General features: G+C 40.8%; 1 protein-coding gene across 2 annotated transcripts in view; it reads left to right on the top strand.

The window, feature by feature from the left end:
• Window positions 1-26,599, top strand: part of LOC124259537 (acetylcholinesterase-like) — a 50,023-nt gene that overhangs the window by 11,181 nt on the left and 12,243 nt on the right. Inside the window, exons 4-5 of one of the 2 annotated variants that reach the window (XM_046693677.1) lie at window positions 2,135-2,137; window positions 2,238-2,863. The exons of the other annotated variant lie outside the window; for it this stretch is intronic. Coding sequence (XP_046549633.1) covers window positions 2,135-2,137; window positions 2,238-2,338 — 104 coding nt within the window. The 3' untranslated portion in view covers window positions 2,339-2,863. Of the gene's footprint in view, window positions 1-2,134; window positions 2,138-2,237; window positions 2,864-26,599 lie in introns of those variants that run through there. 2 annotated transcript variants of the gene reach the window in all.

Here is a 26,599-nt window from a genome sequence, read left to right as displayed (position 1 = left end):
TTCTATCTTAGAGTACCATAGCTATTTGTTTGAAGAAATGGTTGCAATCGATGTAGATGATACAGCCCATCATATTTAGCTGTTAATAGCAAATTGGTAATTTCATTTGGGCATTCCAATGTTTCTACAACTTAATCGGGAAAGAGATCATTTGTTTTAATGGAAAAAATCTTTTCATTTTACTATGGCACTAATATGCTTCCATGTTATAGGCCTGATGGGGAGTGTGATATGACTCCCGAACAGAGACTGTAACTTACATAATATAGTCATTGAGGACCTTTCTGAAAAGAAGCCGTAACTTACATATTGAGGACCTTTCTGAACAGAGACTGTAACTTACATATTATTTTCCTTCGGGACCTGTCTGAACAGAGACTGTAACTTACATATTATAGTCATTGAGGACCTTTCTGAACAGAGACTGTAACTTACATATTATAGTCATTGAGGACCTTTCTGAACAGAAACTGTAACTTACATATTATAGTCATTGAGGACCTTTCTGAACAGAGACTGTAACTTACATATTATAGTCATTGAGGACCTTTCTGAACAGAGACTGTAACTTACATATTATAGTCATTGAGGACCTTTCTGAACAGAGACTGTAACTTACATATTATAGTCATTGAGGACCTTTCTGAACAGAGACTGTAACTTACATATTATAGTCATTGAGGACCTTTCTGAACAGAGACTGTACATATTATAGCCATTGAGGACCTTTCTGAGCAGAGACTTACATATTATAGTCATTGAGGACCTTTCTGAACAGAGACTGTAACTTACATATTATAGTCATTGAGGACCTTTCTGAACAGAGACTGTAACTTACATATTATAGTCATTGAGGACCTTTCTGAACTGAGACTGTAACTTACATATTATAGTCATTCGGGACCTTTCTGAACAGAGACTGTAACTTACATATTATAGTCATTGAGGACCTTTCTGAACAGAGACTGTAACTTACATATTATAGTCATTGAGGACCTTTCTGAACAGAGACTGTAACTTACATATTATAGTCATTGAGGACCTTTCTGAACTGAGACTGTAACTTACATATTATTTTCCTTCGGGACCTGTCTGAACAGAGACTGTAACTTACATATTATAGTCATTGAGGACCTTTCTGAACAGAGACTGTAACTTACATATTATAGTCATTGAGGACCTTTCTGAACAGAGACTGTAACTTACATATTATAGTCATTGAGGACCTTTCTGAACAGAGACTGTAACTTACATATTATAGTCATTCGAGACCCTTTCTTAACTGAGACTGTAACTTACATATTATAGTCATTGAGGACCTTTCTGAACAGAGACTGTAACTTACATATTATAGTCATTGAGGACCTTTCTGAACAGAGACTGTAACTTACATATTATAGTCATTGAGGACCTTTCTGAACAGAGACTGTAACTTACATATTATAGTCATTGAGGACCTTTCTGAACTGAGACTGTAACTTACATACATATTATAGTCATTCTGAGGACCTTTCTGAACTGACAGAGACTGTAACTTACATATTATAGTCATTGAGGACCTTTCTTAACAGAGACTGTAACTTACATATTATAGTCATTGAACTTTACATATTATAGTCATTCGGACCTTTCTGAACAGAGACTGTAACTTACATATATTATAGTCATTGAGGACCTTTCTGAACTGGACTGTAACTTTCATTGAACTTTCTGAGAGAGACTGTAACTTACATATTATAGTCATTGAGGACCTTTCTGAACAGAGACTGTAACTTACATATTATAGTCATTGAGGACCTTTCTGAACAGAGACTGTAACTTACATATTATAGTCATTGAGGACCTTTCTGAACAGAGACTGTAACTTACATATTGTAGTCCTTCTGAACAGACTGTAACTTACATATTGTAGTCATTCGGGACCTTCTGAACAGAGACTGTAACTTTTGTAGTCCTTCGGGACCTGTCTGAACTGAGACTGTAACTTACATATTATAGTCATTGAGGACCTTTCTGAACTGAGACTGTAACTTACATATTATAGTCATTCGGCAGCTTCATTCTGCTAAAAAAAAACAACATTTTGTTGAACTGCAAACGTTACTCCGTAGCATGGTGGTCATATGAGATTAAGCTAGTAAACAATCGTGGTATCTGATTAAAACTATCAAACAACAATCAAAAGCATTGTTCTTTCTGAAACCATGTCTGAAGCATTCCTAATTCTTCTGTTTCAGCAACAACTGAGGTTAACAGATGTCACACCAGTGGAAGCAGGATGTCATTTACTGTGAACACGTGTCTCATTGCTGTACTTGCAGCATTAGTGAGTGTGTAAACATGGAGCGATATCCACAATGTATTCACTGAAAAATCACAAAACAATTTCCGAGAAGCGAGGCTCGTGTTACATATCATGGGATAACACAAAGCTTTTTGGGGTTACTTTTGGCTTCCGAGAGAAAAATCCAATTGAAAACTGTTGAATAGATGCAGAATCGATTAGATTTATCGATTACTGCCTCTTTTAAATCCTGAATTCAATTGCCATTTCTTCATTTTGTACAGCTTATTGGCCATTATATTTATACGCGTTTTGCACGTAGCCTCTTTTATTGTAAACATCTAGCTTTTGTCATCTAAACATTATATTTACATACCTATTTCTCGTAGCCGCTTTCATGTGTGATTTGCTCTGTACCATTGTGTACATTTATAGGACAACCTATTTCAGTTAAGTTTACATGCATATACGTCGGTATGATTTGTAATGCCTATGTACGTCAGTGGCATAGGGATGTGTTATGACTATTTAGATTTGAATCCCTAACACAATCACTAAAAATCAATTTGTTGTACACTAAGTACTTGATGCTGTTTTTCATTTTTAGCATAGTTTATACTGTTATATCACTTGTGATGGAAATTCTACCCATTTCCCTCCGAATTGTAGTTATAGGCACTGTCATCAAACTGTGGGCGTCTCGGGGGTTAAACAATAAATTAATATAATAGTTTCATAGCGGGTGGAGTAGGTTAGGTAGTTGGGTGGGCGGCTGACGTAGTACCTACCTTTGTAGTTCTATATGTAGAAGCTTAGGCCCATGCGGACCGATGTCACGCGCATGGCCGCCATCTTGAGGAGACAGGACGATGTCACGTGGTGCGATGTCGGCTTCTTGCACTAGGTAGGGAATCGTCAGTCGTCCGATACCCGCATCGGGTAAGTTCTCTGCGATCGCGAGTCTTGTATCAAGACCAGATTAAGTTTCCACTTATTGTTTATTGTTTTTATTGTCGTGTTGATTTAGTGATAGCTTGGGAAGGGGGAGAAATAGCATAAGAATAAGTAGGTTTTATCTTGTTATTTTCGGGAGTAGGCATAAGGGGTGGACATAATCAGCAGTTTATCGTATGTTGAGTAGGATTTAGGTAGGTTGGGAGGGGGAGAAATACGTAGGATTGTTTGCTCTGAATATTGGCTTTGATTTAACTGTCTCATTCATTTATTTTTCTAATAAACAAGAATGGAAACATAATACTCTTTTGTTGTGACTTTCATTGAGTTTAAGTTCGGAAAACCTGTCAGGAATCACTCACACAGAACCCGCAGACAAGATGTACTGACCACGCCAAGAGGCCAATTCTAAAACACAAAGCAAAGCATAACATATCAGTAGCCAACCGACACTTGTCGCACATCCGCAGCGTTCTGCTGTCACTGGGCGTCTATTTTACACCACTCACGCGCTAGGCGCCTATTACAGAACCATTGATAAAATATACTGGAATAAGGATACATTTGGATGTGACAATATATCAATCGTCCTTTCACGTCGACACATCACATGTTCATGTATTGGATGCCTTTTTTCTAGACATATGATGTAAAATAAACAAATTATATTCGATTCAGTTGCTGGTTTCCTTTACAGTCAGTATAGTCGAGATGTCTGGCTTGATATTACATGCATTGATGAAGATGGCCAAATCCAGTTCTTTCCCATTGAAGGTTTGGCCAAATCCAGTTCCTTTCTGTGGAAGGTTTGGCTAAGTCCTGTTCGTTCCCGGGAATGGTGTGCCCAATTCCAGTTCTTTCTCTGGAAAGGTGTGTCTAAGTCGACATCTTCCCCGGAAAGTTTTGCTAACAAGATTTCAAACAGAACCATATGACTCTTGTTCATATATATTTGATCAAGGTTACAGCATTCAAAACCTCAATAAAGTTTTCAAAACGTTTTATGTTAGATATGAGTGGGACACAGAACTTGGTACAACTTGGTTTTCCTTCATGTGAGAGACATTTCCCATTTTGACACATTCGTGACCGAAGGTCTGATGCAATTCCCAACTTTGACTTGTACCATACGTTCACACTGACTAGCCTTGCATTCATTTTTGAAGGGTGCAACCGGTGGGGTGGGACAGTATATTGTCGCGAACATCTGGTATCAATCAATCAGTTTATTGCATGAAGGCCAGAGGCCCATATACAAAATAAATATGCATGATATATACAACATATACAACATGCGACACACACGTTACATTGAATCTCTTCTCAATATAAGCGCGTGATAAATAAATAGAGCTACCTTATATTGTAATAGGGATGCTTTACATGAAAGTATTGAATACAGTTTTGTAGCATTAATATTTGATTGTAGCCATTGTGGAAAATACAGTTGCCTTAAATCATTATATGCAGGACAAAGAAATAAAAAGTGTAATTCATTCTCTACAGTATTACAAAATGGACAGAACCTTTGTGATTTTATAATAGATGAATATCTTCCTTGATTGATATATAAATCATTTAGGCCAAGTCTCAGGCGTATGAAAACATTACGAAGCTTTTTACTACGTAAGTTGTATAGATACGACTCAGGTTCAAGTAAAGATTTAAACTCACGATAACAATCATATCTTGAACTTTCATATAAAGATGAATGCCAGTCTTGTTTAAAGATATCGATAGCCCTGGTACGAAAGAGTTTGATAAATGCATTAACGTCGCCCAGGGTTTGGGATAGCCAAACAAATCCAAAGCCGTATCTAAACAAAAGATTACGAATACGGGTTGCCCAAGTATTTTTACCAATATTATCAAGATGGACAATCATATTGTAGGTTTTTTGGCAGACGATGTTCTGGCATATTTATTACTTTACACCAGTACTTTAAACAGCGAGAGTAAGAAATTATGTACAAAGGAAATCTCCCACATTCACCGTACACCATATTATTAGGGGTAGACATCCCAACATTTAAAACCTTTTACATGCAAGAAGGTGAACCTTTTCAATGGCATAAAATTCCTTATTGCCCCAAATTTCAGACCCATAAAGAAGAATAGGCTGTACTTGGGAATCAAACAATTTGAAAAATATATTGGGACCAACAACCCCCAACTTTGGTATAACAGAGAGCAATTGAAGTAGGGCCCTTTTCCGCAGAATCAAAAGCCTTTCTAAAATCAACAAAAGCTGCATACAATTTTCTTTTACGAAAAGCTAAACATCGCCCAATTACTGAGTATACAGTAAAAATATGATCAAAGGTTGAGTATTCCTTTCTAAATCCAGCTTGTGAATCTGGAATCAAGTCCGTCATATTTGTCCACTGTGTTAGCCTATTATTGATAATAGATACAAATGTTTTACCAACAACACTTGTCAGAGAAATGCCCCGATAATTGTTAGGCTTATTTATGTTTCCATTCTTAAATAATGGAACAATTATTGATTTAGCCCATTCAGACGGAAAACATCTAGAATCAAATATCCGATTAAAGCTTTTAACTAGAAACGGCATTATCTCAGGCAAGGCAGTTTTGATCATCTCTGAAATAACACCATCCACACCAGCAGACTTTCCAACGTTAAGACGAGATACAGCATCAACTATTTCTAATTCTGTAATAGGAGACACAAGTAGAAACTTATCAACGTCACTAAACTCGTTACATCCATTATCTGTATCTATTGTGTCATCATGTACATCATAGATAATATCGTCCTTAGAAAACAAGTCCCTGAAGTGGTAAAACCATTCTGTTTGTGATATACTTGATACGGGTGGGGAGCCTCTTTGGAGGGTGCGAATATTTTGCCAAAACAGCTTTGGACTGTGGAGGGCACTATTTAGTCGACATAGCCTTGAGTTTTGCACTCCACGCTTAAAAGCTCTACAGGAACGCTTATACTTATTTCTAATTTTACAAAAGCTCCTACGTTTCTGCTCAGTGCGACAACGCCTAAACCGCCTAAGAGCCTTCCTGGATTCCGATCTAGCTACATTACACTCCTTGTTAAATTTAAGTTTACGATTTAGATCACCTTGTCTAAACTGTCTCCTCATACAAGATGCCGAATCTAATATACACTTTATGAAATTGTCTATACCCTCTTCAAGAGAAGTCTCCAATTTACTAAATATTGACTCATTATTGGCATCCAAACTTTCTCTGAAAGAACTTATAAATTCATTCTGCTTAGAAGCATCCCATACAAGTTTACTAAAACTAGGAATCTCAGCACAATCAACTGTCCGGTTAGACCGGTATGTACAAGGAAACCTGAACGACAACTCCAGAGGAAAATGGTCAGAATCGCCAACATTTAACTTTTCTACGAACTCAACAAATCAGCAGCTGCAAGAAAATAATCAACGACACTTGAGCCATTTGCTCCAACAAATGTAAACTCTGCACATCTGTCTCCTTCTACTCTATCGTTCATTATGAACAAGCGACACGCATAACACAGATTCAGTAGTACACGCCAAAATCTGTTAACGATACTGTCATGTGACACACGCTGGTGAACAGGAGCATTATCTACATTTGTATAGACATCATCATTACCAAATTAATCACGATCTTCGCAAATAGGATTATTTTCATTACTAGTACGAGCATTAAAATCGCAACATAGCAGTACATGCGAAGTAGACATATCAGACCAGTTGTCTAATGAAAACGACTCCAGTCTTTCAATGAGACATCTTGAATCAGTACTTCGGTCGGGAAATGGAGAATTCACAGGGGGAACATATATACAAACAAGAAATAAGTCATTTGGTAAATTAAATACAAATCTCTGGAATTTCAAACACACTAAATTGTTGATTTCAGTCTTCAGTTCAACACATTTGTTTGCAATGTCCTGTCTCATACATACACACACGCCACCTGAGTGTCTGCCAGCTTAGCTGCTGGGGCGAAAAACAATTGGTATCTTGTTAACCAGCTTAGATTCATGAAATCTGTTATGAACGTTTCCAGCAAACATACAACGTGAAATGAATAAAGATAATCAATAGAATCCCTGTCATCAAGTTTCTTCAATAGTCCATGACTGTTCCAAGATAAGAACGTCACATGATTAGTACTACCGGTGTCTATGTTCGTAGTTCCCTCAGTGAAACGATCTGGGTCCTGGCCTGATTGCTACATCCTCTTCTGTCCACCGCGCTGAGACTTACTTCTTGGTGGTGTTCTCGTTCTCTCGGGTGTCTCCGTTTCGCGTGGTCAAGATATGGTTACTGATCTACATGACTTTCTCCTAAAAGGACTGCAGTCACAGCCAGCTATGTTTGTAGTGAGTGAGTACGTGATAACATATCGGCAGTACTTCAGCCACATCGTGACTATGAGAGTTGTATGATAAATTGTAGTAATGTAACTATTAACGTGACTGAATTGACACGTAATGCTCCCTTAAATACCGAATGTAAACAACTGCTCCATGTGTACCCCAATGCATGATGGGACTATTACGTCATCGGGCCATGTGCTTCCCACCCAAGTATTTATGCTACATCCGACCGCAATAAAGCTGCTGCTCTCCAAGTCGTGTCGTGTGCTTTTGGGGAATGTTAGTCACGATAACACATTTTGGCGACGAGGATACAAGGTTATAAGGCTGTGGAATTTCGCATCCAGGTGCGAGAAAAACTCATCAGAAAATCTCCCGGGACCCTGATTGAAGAGAACGGAAAGCGCGTAAGTGAAATTCAAACAAAATGGCGGCGTTTGGAAAAATAAGGGAATTTGATCCAGATAATGACGATTGGGGCGAATATACTGAAAGATTGAGACATTATTTCACTGCAAATAGAATGGAAGAGGCAGGAAAGCAAAGAGCAATTATTTTGAGTGTGATTGGAAGTAAATCTTATAAACTTTTGAGGGATCTGACCATACCGTCGAAACCGGGCGATCTCTCATACGAGACAATAGTCAAGTTAATGTAGAATCACATTAGTCCAAAGCGAACAGTCATGGTAGAGCGGAGACACTTCAATATGAGAGACAGACTGCAGAATAAGAGTGTTTCGGCTTACGTAGCGGAACTTAGGCGCCTTGCGTCGACATGTGATTATCCAGATATGGAGGCACAACTCAGAGACAGGTTGGTGTGTGGAATCAATAATGATCAAATGCAAAAGAGGCTTTTGACAGAAAAACTTTGGATTATTATAAAGCCTATGCACTTTGTGTTGGAATGGAAATGGCAGCTAAAGAAGTTCAAACCATTAAAGGAGAAACTCAACCCCCTAGGACTGTGAATAAAACTTGAGCTGGGTGAAGGTCGATCTGCAAAGTGTGACCGGTGTGGAGGCATGTTTCACACAGGGTCACAGTGTTTCCATAGGAACAGTGACTGTCAGAGATGTGGTAGACGTGGTCACCTTTCGAGAGTTTGTCATTCTGCACCGAATTACCCTTCGCATCAGCGTGGGCGTGGTTTTAGAGGTAATCGTCGAGGTAGGGGGCATGGTCATGGTCAGCGCGGTCATCCCAGTAGCCGTGACAGAGGAAGAGGAAATCATGCTCATCACATTGAAGAGAAGCCAGTTGAGGAAGAAGTTGAATATGAAATGTACAGAACTGAATGCAATCCAGACAAGAGACGATCAGTGAGATCAGAACCCTCCATGATCGAGGTGACTGTTAATCGAAAAAAGGTAACATTAGAATTGGAGACAGGGGCAGCTACCACGGTGATCAACGAACTAACATACAATCTGTGTGGAAGGATAGGCCAGCTCTGCAAGAAGCGAAGGAAATTCTGAGAAGTTATAATAGAGAGAGAATTCCGGTTCTTGGAACCACTGAAGTGGAAGTCAAACTGCAATGTTACCCTTGACTGTTGTTGAAGGAGATAGAGATAATCTCTTGGGCCGGGACTGGTTACAAGTGATCAAGATAGACCGGGGGAGAATCATGAACATCAGGAATGAAGGTTTGCAGGACATTATAAAATCACATGAAGAAGTCTTTCAAGAAGATTTGGGAGAACTCAAGGGACAGACAGTGCAGATTCAGATAACAGCAGATGTGCCAAGATTTTACAAACATAGCAATGTGGCCTACGCATTGAGAGAAAAGGTAGAAAATGAACTCGATAGGTTAGAAAGGCAAGGATTTCTAAGACCTGTGCAGTTCTCAAAGTGGGCCGCACCTATTGTGCCCGTCGTCAAAAACAATGGCAGAGTGAGAGTATGTGGAAATTACAAACTCAGTGTAACAGAGGCGTATCAGCAGTTGACGTTAGTTGAAGAATCCAAGGAGCTCACAACTATAAATACTCACCGTGCACTGTACCAGTATCGAGATTACCGTTTGGGATCTCTGCCGCTCCGGCTATTTTTCAGCGTACAATCGAGTGTTTGTTGAAGGGCATTCCTCACGTCTGCGTTTACCTTGATGACATCCTGGTGACCGGAGACACTGTAGGCGAACATCTTGACTACATACGAGCTGTTCTAGACAGATTGAAGAAGGCTGGACTGCGACTCAACGGTCAGAACTGGAAGTATTTGGCCAAATCAGTGGAATATCTGGGACACCGAATGGACAAGGATCGGTTACATCCCCTGAATGAGACGGTCGAAGCAGTTGTGTCGGCTCCAGCTCCACGTAACGTCAGTGAACTGAAATCCTTCTTAGGCTTGGTACAATATTACGACCGTTTTCTCCCAAAACTTGTCCACAACATTGGCACCCCTGCATCATCTCCTCGGAAAAGAAGTAAAATGGAAGTGGGAAAACCGAGAAGAGACAGCTTTCAACAAAGTGAAAGACCACTTGTCATCGTGTAAGCTTCTTACACACTATGACCCGAAAAAGAAGATTCTCCTAGCCTGTGATGCCTCTCAGTATGGCATAGGAGCGGTACTATCTCACATCTTGAAAGACGGGATTGAACAGCCTATCGCATTTGCCTGTCGATCCTTGTCTCAAGCTGAGAAGAGTTATTCTTAACTAGACCGTGAAGCTCTGGCAATTATTTTTGGAACAAAGAAATTCCATCAGTATATATACGGAAGAACATTCACACTAGTGTCTGATCACAAACCTCTTGAGACCATTTTAAGTCCAGACAAGGCTATCTCACCAATGACATCTACCAGAATTCAACGCTGGGCCCTGACTTTATTGTGACGTTAAATATTAACTCACTCACTCACCCTGACTTTATCAGCGTACAGCTACACCATTGTGTACAGGAAAGAAAACATATTAGCAAATGCAGACTGCATGAGTGGCCTCCCCTTGTCGAGGTCCGTTTGTGATCCACCGCTACCTGGAGACACAGTTCTGCTGTTAGAGAGTTTGGAGGCATCCCCAGTGAAGACACAGCAGATCAAGCAGTTGACAGACAGAGACAGCATCCTATCTCGTGTAAGATCACTTCTACTGAGTGGCTGATCTGATGACATCACCTTAGGAGAAGAATTTCTTCCTTATGAGAAGAGGAAGAATGAACTGAGTGTACAATCTGAATTTATACTTTGGGGAAATCGTATTGTTGTGCCACCCCAGGGTCGACAACGAGTGATGGACACTCTACATGAAGCTCACCCAGGTATAACACGAATGAAGTAGGTAGCACGCGGAATGGTGTGGTGGCCGAATATGAATCTTGAATTGGAAGAAAAGGTCAAGACATGTGAATTTTGTCAGCAGAGTCGTCCCGTTCCTCCCGAATCGACAATACATCATTGGGAATGACCAGAGAAACCGTGGAGTCGTCTACACTAAGACTATGCAGGCCCGTTCCTTGGAAAGATGTTCCTTATTTGCACTGACGCTTGTTGTAAGTGGTTAGAATTTGTTCCATTTAACAGTTCCACATCGACTGTAACCATTGAGTGTCTGAGACGGATGTTTGCTACTCATGGGCTACCGGAGACAGTTGTCACAGATAATGGGACTTGTTTCACAAGTGACGAGTTCACAGTCTTCATAAAGAAGAATGGTATCCACCACCTCTGTGTCGCACCTTATCATCCAGCATCGAATGGCTTAGCAGAAAGGGCTGTTCACACATTGAAGAATCGAATGAAGAGAATGACAGAAGGCAACATCGATACAAGAGTTTTCCGTTTTCTGTTCAAGTACAGAATAACGCCACAGACTACGACTGGAGTCTCAACAGCTGAGCTACTCTTCGGTAGAAGACCAAGAACGCACTTGGATCTACTACACCTAGATGTGAGTCTGCGAGTGCAACAGAAGCAAGAAAAGCAGAAAAGCACCCATGATGTATCGTGAAATTCAAGTTGGTGATCTTGTGTATGTGTTAAATTTCCGCCCTGGTGAAAAGTGGTTACCTGATGCTGCCGTACAGCAAACAGGCCCTGTGTCATACAAACTCCGCCTAACAGAGGGTGGTGTTGTGCGTCGTAATCTCGACCATGTGAGGTTGAGATGGGGGATGAGTTGCGAGACGGAAGGAAGTGTGAAGACTGAGCCCGTAGTGGTAAAGTCTGATGTGCCAAATGTTACAGAGGTGATAACCCCTCTTGTGCCAAATCAATGTGATGTGATGATAGCCTTAGGTGATATTCAGTATCTAGGCCTGAAGGCCACACTAGAAGTTGAAACCGGGTGGAGACTCCGCAGATCCCCAAATCTACTATGACTGGGCTGTCAGTGCCTGAGGGACTGCGTCGCTCAAGCCGTGTGACCAGAGCACCAGATAGACTAAATCTAAAGACTGAACTTGTTTACATGAAAGTTATTGAACTCTAAAGTTTCAAGTTTCTACAGTATGTTTAAGTAATTGTTTAGGTTACAATTGTCTGAGGGTGTCATTAATCATGTAATTGCATCAGTAAGGTAACAGTAAAATGACCTTGACTACATAAGTACATGTAGTTGCCTTCAATTATAAGAATTACCACTTCATGATAATATCATGATAAGGATATTAATGTTTTAAAGATTATTAATCACAAGTATTGTTGAGATTTTTTTTATGGAAACAAAAAAAATCTGGAGGGGAGAGGTGTAGTAGTATAAACTCAAGCAATATAAACAGAACTTTTATGGCCTGCATAGATTAACACCATCCCTTCAGTCCCTGGCGATATTGTGGGAATTGTAGTCAAAATGTAAATGACAAATATTCTGCGTTTACCAGTTGTAAATAAAACATACGTTGAATGATATGAACTTACTGTACCTCATCAGGCTATGCCCGTAAGTGGTGACTAAAAGTTGCCACTCAGGCATCTAATCGCCAGCACATAAAGTCAACGATCTATTCGCTATTGTTTTGCAAGTTTAATTGTCCAACTGATTACAGATCCCTTTTGGACTCGCTCCTTTTCTATACATGTCCCTGCCACAAGCATACTACCCAGTACAAGGCGGCAACGGATAGAACTTTGTATGTCTAAAGGTTCCCTTATTTTCTTCCCATTTCCCGCCAGACCAATTTCATTCCAACGTGACCCGTGAAGATCCCGGTAAGAATTGTTCTTCAGCAACCCATGCTTGTCGTAAAAGGCGACTAATGTGATCGGGTGGTCAGGCTCGTCTACTTTTTTGACACGTGTATCTCAATTGCGTAGATCAATGCTCATGATGTTGATTTCTGGTCCAGACTCGATTAATTGCAGACCATCGCCACAGAGCTGGACTAATGCTGAGTGAACGTGAAACAACAAACACATACTCAGACGTGAAACAATAGAAAACCTTCCCTATCTCATACGTTGGCGAAATTCCACATAAGTCCACTGTTATAGCTCACATAGACAGGTTGACTAAACATTTCTCGTCTATTCAGCGTTGCTTGAATAGGGTATGGGTTACGCAATGCTCGCCTACTGTCCTACAAACAGCGACACTGTATGTCGCAACACTGACATATCTATTACAAAAGATCCTTGTGAGGATATGCTGAGAAAACACACAGCGCTTATCAACAGTACATGTGGTTGTAAGTGCTTTGGGCCTAAGCATACAAAAACAGTGTGAACAAGTCCTCCCAGTTAATATTTGTAGTGCATATTTATCCACGATAAAAATAAGTTCGACTTTCTTTTATTTAGCTAACAATGTTTTGTTTTGTCAATGAATGATTGCTACAATACACTGTATTAACATCGGAAACTTGTCTCATTCTCAGTGTTATTTGGGTGGTTGTGTACCCTTATGATTAAAGCGTCCGCTCGTCACGCAGAAGACCCGGGTTCGATTCCCCACATAGGTACAACGTGTGAAGCCCTTTTCTGGTGTCCCCCGCCGTAGCATTGTTAGGATATTGTTAAAAGCGGTGTAAAACCAGACTCACCCACTCACTAAACTCAGTGTTATACAGTATGTTCGGCCTTCTCCTATATAACAGTCTGCAGTGAGAAACTATGATAATAAATATGAACCATAATTAACGGTAACCTTTCCTCTGGTGTCAATCGGGAACTGAATGCTCAAGTTCAGCTCTGTGCAGTGTTGACTTACAAGCAAACTTCAAAAAAAAATTATTAAGGTTTCTCATAGCATCAGAACACAAAACACAGACAGTTTATTAAAATCTCACCTTGTTGCAATACATAATAACACGTTACACACAGATAAAGAACATATACTAAAGTGCAACAAACCACCCTATATCAGTGTTCTAATAAAATATACTAAGCAGCAAAAGAAACGTCAGTTAGGAATTTTCCTTCCCAGAAACGGATATCTGTGAACTCATTTATTGTTTTGATAGTATATTTTAGACAACATCTCCAACTTTACCTGAGCAAAGACATTCCTTCCCAAACTCAGAAAGGACCCCAGGAAATGGTCTCAAAAACGTGACCTGATCTCGGAGATGGTAAGGTGTTCTCCATGTTTTTCATGCAACTCATGCTGCACGTGCTGTTCACAATGACCAGCCCTATAAAATGCACCCCCAAACCCGGTGGAAATATTTACATTACAACGTCAGCAGGATGCGGCGACTCACGACAGCTGAGAGGAACCAGGCGCTAGGAAGATTTGAAGCTGGCCACACTGCACAAGCCGTTGCCAGTCACTTCCAGGTAGACGTTCGGACCATCTACAGGCTGCAGCAACGTTTCAGGGCCAACAACACCACAAATGATCGCCCCCGTACTGACAGACCAAGGGTGACCACAAGATTACAAGACCGCCATGTTGTGCGACAGCTTGTACAGAATCCCTTCATGCAGGCATCCGAAACAGCACGCCAGACAGTGGGAACACACGGGAGACCAATCAGTACTGATACAGTACGCCGACGTCTCAACAGCGGGAACTTCCATTTCCGTAGACCTTACCGTGGACCTATCCTCACCCCTCGTCATCGGCGTGAACGTCTACAGTTTGCCCTACAACACAAAAACTGGCGATACAGGCAATGGAGAACTGTTCTGTTCACAGGTGAGAGTCGGTACTGCGTATCAAATGCAGATGGTAGAACAAGAATATGGCGACGACGTGGCCAGCGTTACTCAGACCAATGTGTTATGGAAAGAGACTCATGGGGAGGTGCAAGCATCATGGTATGGGGTGGAATAGGCCTGAACCAGAGAGTGGGTCCTGTGGTGTTCCAGAACATTGGTCGGGAGGAGAGAGGCGGCATTACAGCGGTGCACTAAATCGACCAAGCTCTCAGACCCCACGTCATACCACATTTCGCACGTCGCCGAAACAACATTTTCCAGCATGATAACGCCCGGGCCCATACTGCCAGAGCTACACGGGACTTCCTACAGCAGATCGGTGTCAACAGTATGCAGTAGCCAGCCCTTAATCCTGATTCGAACCCAATTGAACAACTTTGGGATGAAATTCAGAGGAGACTGAATAATGTAATATCAAGGCCGAACGCAGCCGATTTATTGCGCCAGGCCTTTCTCAGAGTGTGGTTCCAGGTGCCAATGGCCTTCATCAATCAATTGGTGCACTCCATGCATAGACGCTGTGCTGCAGTTATTGCCGCTCGTGGTGGTCACACTAGATACTGAAGTCAAGAGTCTGAATGGACTGCAAACTTTCACATGATGTCTTGACCTTGTGCTGAGTTATTCATCGATGTATCAAAATATTGTACACAAAAAAATGTTTTTGATCCGCTTTTTATGTCCATTGCTGTTATGATTTGATTACAGTGCATATCTAAGTTTGAATTCGTACTGACGTTGGGTTTTTTTGCTGTTGAGTTTATTTAAACATAAAATATTAATATATCATGACCGCATCATCTAAAAACAATCTAAACAGTATATAAACTTATAAAAGAGATATATGAACAAAAAACAAATAACTCATTACGTTACATAAAAACGATTTAGAAAATATATGAAACATGTACCTATATACATGTGTATTTATATATAAAGTCATACATTAATAACATACGATTTCTGTTTTCGGATAGATAGAATAGTTTTACAGGCCTTGCATGCATATAAAATCACTCCTAGTCTAGAGAGTATAAAACCTACTTTCTGAATATCATAAAAAATTGTCCAATTCTGTACAAGTTAAAATGTGGTTATCGCAAAGGTCATCTATATAAACTGGACAGTGTAGAAAAACGTGTCCCTCATCTTCTATAAAATCGTTACATAATGGACAAGTTTCTTTTTCCTTTAAAGGAGTGTTGTTGTAGCGTCCTGTCTCAATTGGAAGATGTGCTACTTAGCATCTAAACTTGCCAATGACAGTTCTCTGTGGTCTCATCCTCATACTCCCTTGTCAGCCTCCAAATCCTCTAAAGGGGCAGTCTACGCCATTCCTCGTGTTAAACAGCTTGCAAGTGGGCCAGCTTCTGTACAGGATGCACCATATGTTGCACACGACGACCAATCATGTCCCAGATATGCTCCAAAGGGTTACGATCGGGGCTCATTCAATCGTGAGATATGTCAGGGGGGTGCTTAACTATGTTCTTAGTGTATAGTAATAGCGACAAGGTCCTTGATACGACTGTCCAATTTCGACTGAGTATGTGTTTATAAATTACTATACACTTGTTATGATACCAGATGTCCACGACATTATACTGTCACACCCCCACCCACCCACCCATCCCCCATCCCCGAACCCCGAACCCCACCCCCGAACCCCGTTACACTCTTCATAAATGAATGCAAGGGTAAAATTGGGAATTGCATCGGACATATCACTCACTGGTTTGTCAAATTGTGATATGTCCCCACATGTCTAACATAAAACGTTTTGAAAGCTTTACTGAGTAATACTGATGTCAAATATCTTTTGAGCAAGAGTCATATGATTCTCTATGAAAAGTTTCCCGGGAATGAATTCGGCTTGGCCAAACTTTCAATGGGGAAGAACTGGACTTGGCAAGACATCCCTTCGAAGAGGAGGTGGTCGTGATTACATCTTCCTCATAGAACAAGTGGACTAAGTGAAACCTCCCCTGTTGTAGACCTGACCTAAATCAAATCTTCCATCGAAGAAGAACCACCGAGATATTTCGATATGTTTCGGATGATGTTGTATCCTTCATTCAAAAACGTTCTTTCCACCAAAGTGGATGAAGACGCCATCCATTACATGAACATGTATGTACCGACGCGTAAGTACTATTGATATATTGCCACATCCAAATACATATAGGTCCTTATTCCAGTTTTGTTTGTCAGTTGTCATATGACTCATATCACAGTTCTATGAATATGTTTCTCAGTAAACCAGACAGCATTTCCAATGAAGGTGACACGAAACCACAACATTTGCTAAAAATGACATATTTTGTACTCAGCGTACAACAAATTGATTACAAGTGATCATGTTATGAGATTCAAATGTAAATATTATCACATCCCTATTTGATTGGCGTACACGCGCTATTCAAATTAAATGGCATGGGGTTTTGCTGAAGAAGTATCCATGGGATCTAACAATGACATACACAAACAATAGGCTTTACAAATGAAAACAACGTTTATACATGTAAGCCTTACTGAAACAAGTTGCCCTAAAATGTACACAATGGTACAAAGAGACTTGCATATACATAGGCAACCAGAAATAAGCATGTAAATAAAATGTTTACATGAGAAAAGCTAACTGTTTATTATGAAAGAGGATACATGCAACACGCGTGTGAATATTATGGATATTAAGGTAAGCATCTTTGTAAGTACAAAATAAAGAAAATGAATGTAATCTCCCTGAAATTTCGACAACCTGTTTTGCAATAACGTTAGCAACAATAACACAGCGGCAGTCTTTGTTCAGGAGCCTCGTCACATTACCTATTAGTGTCATGTTTTTTTCTTCTATCATCTGCTTACGTGAAACTTTTATCCACGTATACGATACTTACAACTACGTGGACGATATTTTACCTGTACGTAGATGATACGTATATTTACGTATATGCCATCATAATCTACTTAGGAAAGTACTGTCTACAGTCAGATTATTGACGTTCGTAAACATATTTTGTGGAGTTATCGACAATAGTTCCAAGCCTGTTAATGTAACCTCTTGCTTAATACATATATTTTATTTACTTTCAATCTTGATACGTCTTGAGGTACGTACTTTGTTCAATAAATTGTTCATAAATTTTAGCGCTGCTAGTGATTTTCTGATTTTTTCATTATGTTGTAAAAATACAGAAAAGGCCAAATGAAAATAAATGACCAATGTGCGAATAAACATTACGATGGAATTAGCAGATATCAGCATCATCTATCTAGATTACAAACTTTTCTTTGACAATAACACTGACACTCTTCAGTTGAATCTCAACCAATGCACCTCAATGGTTTAGAAGCCTGACTACCTCAACGTCTATATATTTCTATGACACATACGTGTGCAAAACAATGAGACTTACTGCCTGTAGATGTGTCTTGGGTCTTTTGGATCAATGGCACGAGAGTGTTCCAGAACACACACTGCTGCTTTCTCATGCCCTGCTCTGTGGACAGTCCGGACGAGGAGAAGACCAGGAAGCGTTCATCCATCGAATTGTACGTCGGCCATTGGAAGTTTGGTGTGTCCGGAAGGTTAGGGTTTCTGTAAAAATGGATTGACCACCCTTTAACATAACACTTCTCCACTTACTGGTGCGATTCGTAAGTTATCAGTGCACACATCCACATTTCTAAAAGAAAACACACAACAAATGGATTTTTCATTACCGCACTAAGTGAGACTGGCCAATCAGAGAAAAGCAATTATACCCCATAAGGTCCCGCACAGTTAGTAAAACTCCACGGTGGCGGTTACTGACTTGACATGAGAGGTATACTGTCCGTAACACCCACCTCATATATTCATATGGGATGGATGGTGCAGTGTTTCGTTATTGGACAATGTTTATGGTTTCATTATATGTTCAAAGCCATTATTTAAAAACATCATCTTCGCAACTTTACTAAAGACCCGAATGCCGTTGTACAAAGCAACCGTAGCGCTGAGAATATCTTACGTGTATGTTAAGGGTGGGAGTTACGGTCACCTTAGCCATAAGACCGGTTTGTGCAAAGGCACCCTGGTTTCTAAGGTGTGCAGAACAGTCTCCCATTGGCCATAATGTGAACATCAAGGGAATACCCCAATGAATATAAGTGATGGCACCAGATGTTTGAAGTAAAGGTAAGTTTTAAAAAGGACCATATCAATTAATACAAGAATATATTGTTCATCTGGGAATGAAAGCACTACTAGCAGAGATAGCAAACAGATATCCCACTCAGACACTCTGAGAAAACCAGAAGATAGAGCGACCTACTTGAAGCACTCACAAATGACTATTTGTTGTGAATTTTGCTTGACTTCATCATTGTTTATCAATTTAGGAGGAATTCTCTTAAAATTGTTTACTTTTGTTGTTTCAATGTATGTACTGTCACCATGTAAATAGTGACCCATGTGAATATAGATTAACAGACACGTCTGCTAAATAACTGTCGGATATCTACAAGAAGAAGTACTTACCCACTTTTAGCAAAATTTGTCCAGTAAGTCATCATGCTCCGACTTATTGACTTATCCACATCTGTCGAAGTAAAGGCATCCCCGAGAGGATGCCCAAACACCGATTCTATCTCGAATGAATGAGGAACTCCCACCCACTGTGGTAGTGGCAACGATGGGATCCTATGATCAAAGGAATACAAGTAAACATTGTTATTTGCAGAATGTGAAGCAGCTAGTTTGGTAGCTGGACACTTAAAGAAACTGTCCCCAAGGACTGCGTCAGCACTGTCCACGTAGTTTGGATGTAGAGAAGGGACGTAGATATCAGCATACTGAGCGGTAATAGCATTGACAACGGCAGGCGACTGTCCACTGAATGTCGCTAAGCTTCCTACAGTCGCCAGGAACTGTGTTCTGTTGACATTTAGTTGATTTGTAAATGGAGAAAATATTGTAGGCATGAACATCATGAGCAAAACACTGCCTTCATTTTTGTTCACTCCCAGAAGGATTTCCGCTTGCTTCATTTGGCCTTTGTCAACGAGTGATGCTGGAGAATCGGGTAAGAAATAGCCATCCACGACTGGACTGAATTGTGCAGAGCCGTCAACAGGAACGAGGGCCTGATTTTGTATTACCGTTTCTGGCGGTAGAACTTGGATACACTGGAAAATGTCAGCATCGGATTTTCCACTACAGTTCGACAGCTCTGCGAGTCTTCTTGTGCTGCTGATAGCCTTCGATGGTTCAGTAGATGTCCACATTGCATTTGGGGCCCCGCTTTGAAGAATGGCACGAGTGAAGAAGTCACGTGATATGGGCGATAACAAGTGAAGACCAACCGAGGCTGCACCTGCACTTTCTCCAAATAAGGTGATCATGCTTGCATCTCCGCCGAATCTTTCAACATTGTTCTGAATCCACTGCAGGGCAAGGGCCTGATCCATGAGACCTTGGTTACCAGGAAACGTGTCAGGTCCAAGATATAGAAATCCATGAGCTCCTAAACGATAGTTCATAGACATTACGATGACGTTGTTTTCAGCGGCAAGATACTGACCATGATACAAAGGCATGTTGATGGATCCGGTCGTAAAGCCTCCGCCATAGATCCAAACCATGGTTGTGAGTTTTGTTGTTGCTGTGCCATTAGCTGGTGCCCACACATTGATGTAGAGACAATCCTCACTGAAGTTGGACGGAATTGCTCTCCAGGGCATTCCAAGTGAAGGTTGAACTGTTTGAAGGCAAGATGGTTTCATTGAACGTGCTTCCTTGACTTCCGGTCTCCAAGAGTCCATTGGTTGAGGGTACTTGAACCTGAGCTCACCTATGGGTGGTCTGGCATAAGGAATACCATAATACGTGTCGATGGTCTTGCCAAGCACGGAAGCTCTTAGACCCACAACTTTGCCATGCGTGGTGTCAACTTCCTGTCCAAAAGCTTTCTGTGTTGTGAGAAGGGAGAAGACCAGGGTGGACAGCAGTATCTGCATCATGGTTTGTCTGCGACAAAAGCAGTGTATAGACATGCATGATTATTTTGAGCTGGTGTGTGTTTGTGAGTGCGTGGGGGAGCGGGTGTGTGAGTGCAGGGGTGAGAGGATGAGTGTGAAATTAACAACAACAAAATGTCATTACCATGTCTTCACCGGCATTTTGTGTGATTAAGTGTTTTAGCTTTTTTGAATTTTGGATTACACTTGCTTATTAAAGTGCAGATTCTAGTACTTCTACTGGGTTGGGTTCCATCCACGATTCAAACCCACACCCTCACAGTCAGGCACCTAATCACCAGCACACAAAGTCAGCAGTCAAAAATGGAAGTTGGACAACTGGTAATCTAGACCACGGACTTTGTGTATCCTTCTGATGAATGTAAATTAGCACGGCTCCCACGGTCGAAAGCTATGAATACACAATGCCATTTAGAGAGTGGTGAAATGTAGCACATGTTATATTTGGGATTATACTTTCTCAGTAAAGCTGAGACATGTCACTTACGTTTGACCACTTTATAAATGTCAATGTGTATTTCTAAATTGTTACAGTGGAAGCGTTTCAGTTACTTACAATTGTTTTACTTTGTTCATTGACGAACGCAATACTCAGCAATATCTAAGCTAGATGGTGACGGTCTGTACATAAGTGCCTCGAGACAAGGCTACTATAGGCATCCATCCTCCGGGGAACCAATCACATGCCATCAACAAATCATCTTGTCCGTTTCTTACGGCAAAGAAACGTGACCATTGTATTCTAACCCGGAATTCCCGAGGGCGCCTCTGCATATATAGGTAAGGCGGTACCGTTTGTCACAGGCTAGTATTTCCCTCAGGATCCAAAAAGGACCGGACGCCAGAATTTAAAAAGGGGCACCCCTATTCCAATAATGGCATGCAATGACAGCTTTCCAAGTATTATGTTAAGTTGTTCATGGGGGATGCATAGTGATTCTTAAAGTGCATAGTTATTTCGCATAACTTCAACATGAAATTGCAGATAAAAACCCAAGTGTTAAGATCAATTATTGTATGCAAAGAAGGGCAAGGCACCAAATAAAAGGGCATGATGCCAAATAAAAAGGGAATTACGCTGCGCCTCGCTAAAAATTCCTGGGGGAAACACTAGGAGAACACCAATGACGACCCGGTGGGGAATTGGTCTTCGGCAACACATATTTGTCATAACAGGCGACTACGATATCGGATGGTAGCTGACTTGGTTGACTGGTCTCATCATATCACTGGATTGTATAGTTCAGACTCGATTATTTACAGACAGGCGTCATGTAGCTCAACATTGCTGAGTGCAAAGTTAAATAGCAACCAAACAGACCTTTCATATATACACAAAGAACTTAGTTAAGCACCCCCTGACATATCTCACGATTGAATGAGTCCCGACCGTAACCCTTTGGAGCATATCTGGTACATGATTGGGCGTCGTGTGCAACAAAGGGATCCTCATGTACAGAATATGGCCCACTTAGAAGCTGCTTTACACGAGGAATGGCGTAGACTGTCCCTTCAGAGGATCAGGAGGCTGACGGGGTATGAGAAGGAAAGTGCTGGTAGTCATTCATGAAGGTTACACTCGGTATTCACCTTGAATCGTTTAAGACATGCAAAATGGCATTCTGAATGTTCACATTCACTAATAGATTGAACACTATACATTCCAGGGCCATACTTTTACAGACATGGTTTTGTATGAAAATCAGTGGGGTTTTTTTTCCATAAAAAACAACATGGCTTCCAAAATTGAATTATTTTGTCAAAGGACCATGCGGGTCAGAAAAACTCATGTATTTTCCATCTTGGTCACCACGACTTTTATGTACTTGTTGAAAACCCATCATTGCAAAAATACAGGGGTGCTTAATTAAGTTCTTTGTGTATAGAATGTACAAAATGACATTGGTGATGCGCCCACTCTGTAATCTCAGTTCCACCCAATATCCGTTGCAAGGTACCTTGAACATTCTTGAATGATGTTAGTATAAAATAATTTCAATTTGATTCAATTTAGAATACAGGAAATAATCCAAGCAACGCTTTTTAAAATCGGTTAATTCATGGATCCTACCCCATGTTCATCTACCCATCACATGTTCAATGGTAGCTTGACAAACGAGAATTGGTCACACAAGAATATATACAGATCCTACCTTGGCGGATACTATGGAGACGTGGACACTGATACAGTCGTATACACCTGGTGTGAAGTACACCCGTCCCTGCAAAGCCAAACCTGAGTTTGAAGAGACGAGCGGCCGTCCTCATTGAAAACCTTTCACGTGATGTGTATGGAGACGGGCGGGACGTCTCCCGAACCTATTGAAATTTAACTCTCTATTCATTCGACATAAATAGAAACCTATGACCAAGTTGCTCCAAATAAACGTCGAATAAACTATTTCTATTACATACACACATGCGCGCACACACACACATAATTTATCAATCAGTGACAGAAACTGAATTTTGCAGTTTTGTGTTCTTACTAACAGTCGTATTTGTTTCAAATGTTATTTAATCTTTCATTCAACGGCATGTACAGATTTGAAACTGGATTTTCAGATCACGAATGAGTCAGTTAGGAGATAAACATCATGTGTTGGCCAATTTTCCGGGTGTTATGGAGTATTTAAGCACGACATTGTGTGATACTCGATTCTGATTGGCTGACAGCTCATCAAAACCGTACTTAAGTGGCAGTTTAATACCGCTAATTAAAGTGACCGATTCTCCGCGTATGAATACAATGAACTCGTTGACCCTTTTGTTTGTAATCAAACATGTCGGACATCGGCAATTTCTACCTCGGCAGTTTCTTTGATGTTTTTTAAGTAAAAAGCGAATAATTTCTGAGAGGCATTTTAGAAGTTGTGAAGATGAAGGGGAACTGATTTCTATGGATAGTCAACTTCTTTATTGCAATGAGTGCGACGTTTCGGTGTAGGTACTAACACCGTTATCAAGCAAGTGATACAACAACTGAAGCAAGGAGAATATATACATAGCTGTATAGTGAGTATATACAATTAACAAGGTTGATGTACATTGGATATTTGATAAGTGATTACAGCCGAGGAGGTTGATGTACAGAGTGATTGATTGTGATTAGAGTTGAGTTTATACAATTGATAAGTTGACGTACAATAGTTGTGATTACAAGCACAAAGGGGGGAGCATGGAAGCCACATGGACAAAGGAGGTAGGGAAGCGAATAGTTTGAAGAAGAATTTCTTGACCCTACTCCCAGTGAAGAAACTGCGCGTTCGGTTTTTAAATTACATTTAGAGGTCTTAAATCAACGATAAAGGACCGCAAAATAGAAAACAGAGAAGCTTTATCTTCTAATTTGAAGCACGGGAATTCATTTGGAACCGACGGCGTTACCGACTCAATAAGACCCGGAAATTGGCCAACACATGATGTTTATCGACATTGTAAACACAAAAGTAAACCAAAAGGCCCACATGGGTTTTACTGTCTGCACTCATTGACATCGAGTACGGGTACAGCAGTGAAGTGTCATCAGCTGGCTGTTTCAGCTGGTTCCAATGGTAGCATCTGGAACTGCTCATTTGTGACGTTATTCCGACTTTACGTCACAATATGATTTAAATGACGTCACCACTGCTGACGACGCAACAATACAATGGTCTGGGCGATATTTGTACGTGTCAATACGCAGTGAATAGTCTTGCAGTTTCCTGGAATCGAATACCATTCGATCATGTTTTCCAACAAATCGGATTAAAGAACACGGTGACTTTTCGTTTACAATTTATTACAACAAGCTCCCAAATGTTAATACGGCGTACGGAATCAAACAATAACTATTTATAATCAAACAAGAGAATGATTAAATCTATGCTTGATGGTGGCTACATCTGCAGCGAAAACAAAATGGTCATTTATCGGCAGGGAGACTGTAAAGGGTAGATCCATTTTAAGTTGTCTTATACTGTTTATACCTACGACACCGTCACCAGCCTACATGTACTTTCATTGTTTTTACTGAGCAACCACACGTAGTTCCCATGGAGTGAGTGAGTAAGTGAGTTTAATTTTACGCCGCTTTTAGCAATATTATAGCTATATTACGTCGGTAGACACCAGAAATGGGCTTCACACATTGCACCCATGTAGGGAATCGAACCCGGGTCTTAGGCGTAACGAGCGACCGCATTAACCACTAGGCTACCCCACAGCCCCGAGATCTCATGGAAACATACTCTCTGTATATGTGTTATCTAAGATGAAGGTTGACCTGGATAGATCTCCACTTCCAGCATGACCTAGTCGCTGTTTGCACAGCAACAGTAAGAGAGCACCGTGCACACATACCCTATCCAAACACTGACTTGACAAGCAGTGTTGATTCTTCTTCTCAGTGTGTCACAACCGTGGGGTTCAACATTGACACTGATACCGTTACACCATATCGACAAAATCACAATCAAAAGAGTTTTCAATATATTTATGTAGTTTCATTTTTTAAAGGATATTTTGTTAAAATAACCTCAAACACTACGTGTGTACTTTCTATTGTTTATCAATTCAGATAAGGTGTGAGTGAGTAAGTATCGTTTTACGCCGTTTTCAGCAATATTCCAGCAATATCACGGCGGGGGACACCAGAAATGGGCTTCTCGTATTGTACCCATGTGGGGAATCGAACTCGGGTCTTCGGCGTGACGAGCGAACGATTCAACTACTAGGCTACCCCACCGCCTTCAGATAAGGAAAGAACAACCTTGTATGAAAGGGTAAAATATTTTTAAATCATACCAGGGCATACATTTCCACAGCGATGGGGAAAACATGGATGAAATGTTTATCATGTAGATCAGTAAGTATATCTTGAGACTGACAAGATATTGACTTCGCACATCGTACTCATTAGAGGCCACGCTGGCGTGGGAGAAGGCCTTTGCTCCATGGTAATATTTTTGGAATCACGACAGGGACACAGGAAATAGGCTTTACAAATGGTACCCTTGTGGGAACTAAAACCCATGCCTTTGTCGTGACGAGCGAACTCTTTATCCACAAGGCTACCCACCGCCCCATCCAGCTTTAGGGGGTGATTACGACTTTCTGCTGTCACTCGCGACCTAAAGGCGAGATGTCTTCATGAATATGAACTAAAACGTTCATGGTTTCATTTCAGAATGTGTATGTTTTAGGAACATTGTACCCGTGAAGATCCGGGTTAGAATTGGTCTTCAGCAACCCATGCTTGTCGTAAGAGGCGACTAACAGGATCGATTGCTCAGGATCGCTGACGTGGTTGACACATGTCATCGTATCACAATAGATCGATGCTCATCCTCTTGATCACTGGATTGTCTGGTCGAGACATGGTTGTTTACAAACCGCCGCCATACGGATGGAATTTTGCGTAAACTAAGCACACTCACTCACTGAACATCCTAGCATACCGGAATAAGGTTCTGATTATGATGTAATACGCGATCTATGAACAGCTGGCGATGCTGCCTCGACACCACACCAGTTATTTAGCGAGTGTTCTAAAGTCGTAGCCTTGCTTTTAGTGTGCATGTCCTTGCTGCGAGTGACCTAATTCCTTTGTCCTGCATCTGAAAGGAGATCGTTCCCCTTCAGTTGGCGCGGTTAATTCACGTATAGTTGAAGAAGAAGGTAAGTTGTTGACAGGTTTTTGTCACAATAAACACGTGGCGAGTCCTCCGTTAGATTCCGCTGTTAGTACAACACTAGTGTCATTCAAAACGTGAGTGAAGCGAGTGAGACGCGCTTTGAAATGTGCTTATTATACATACGTGTCTTTATGTTAGTGTATCACCAGGGCGGTGTGAGTAAGTGAGTGAGTTTAGTTTACGCCACTTTT

Source organism: Haliotis rubra, unplaced genomic scaffold, assembly GCF_003918875.1.
Source record: "Haliotis rubra isolate DU_JTF1 unplaced genomic scaffold, ASM391887v1 Scf727, whole genome shotgun sequence".
NCBI classification, from domain to species: Eukaryota; Metazoa; Mollusca; class Gastropoda; order Lepetellida; family Haliotidae; genus Haliotis; species Haliotis rubra.
This window is presented reverse-complemented; position numbering and strand designations above follow the sequence as displayed.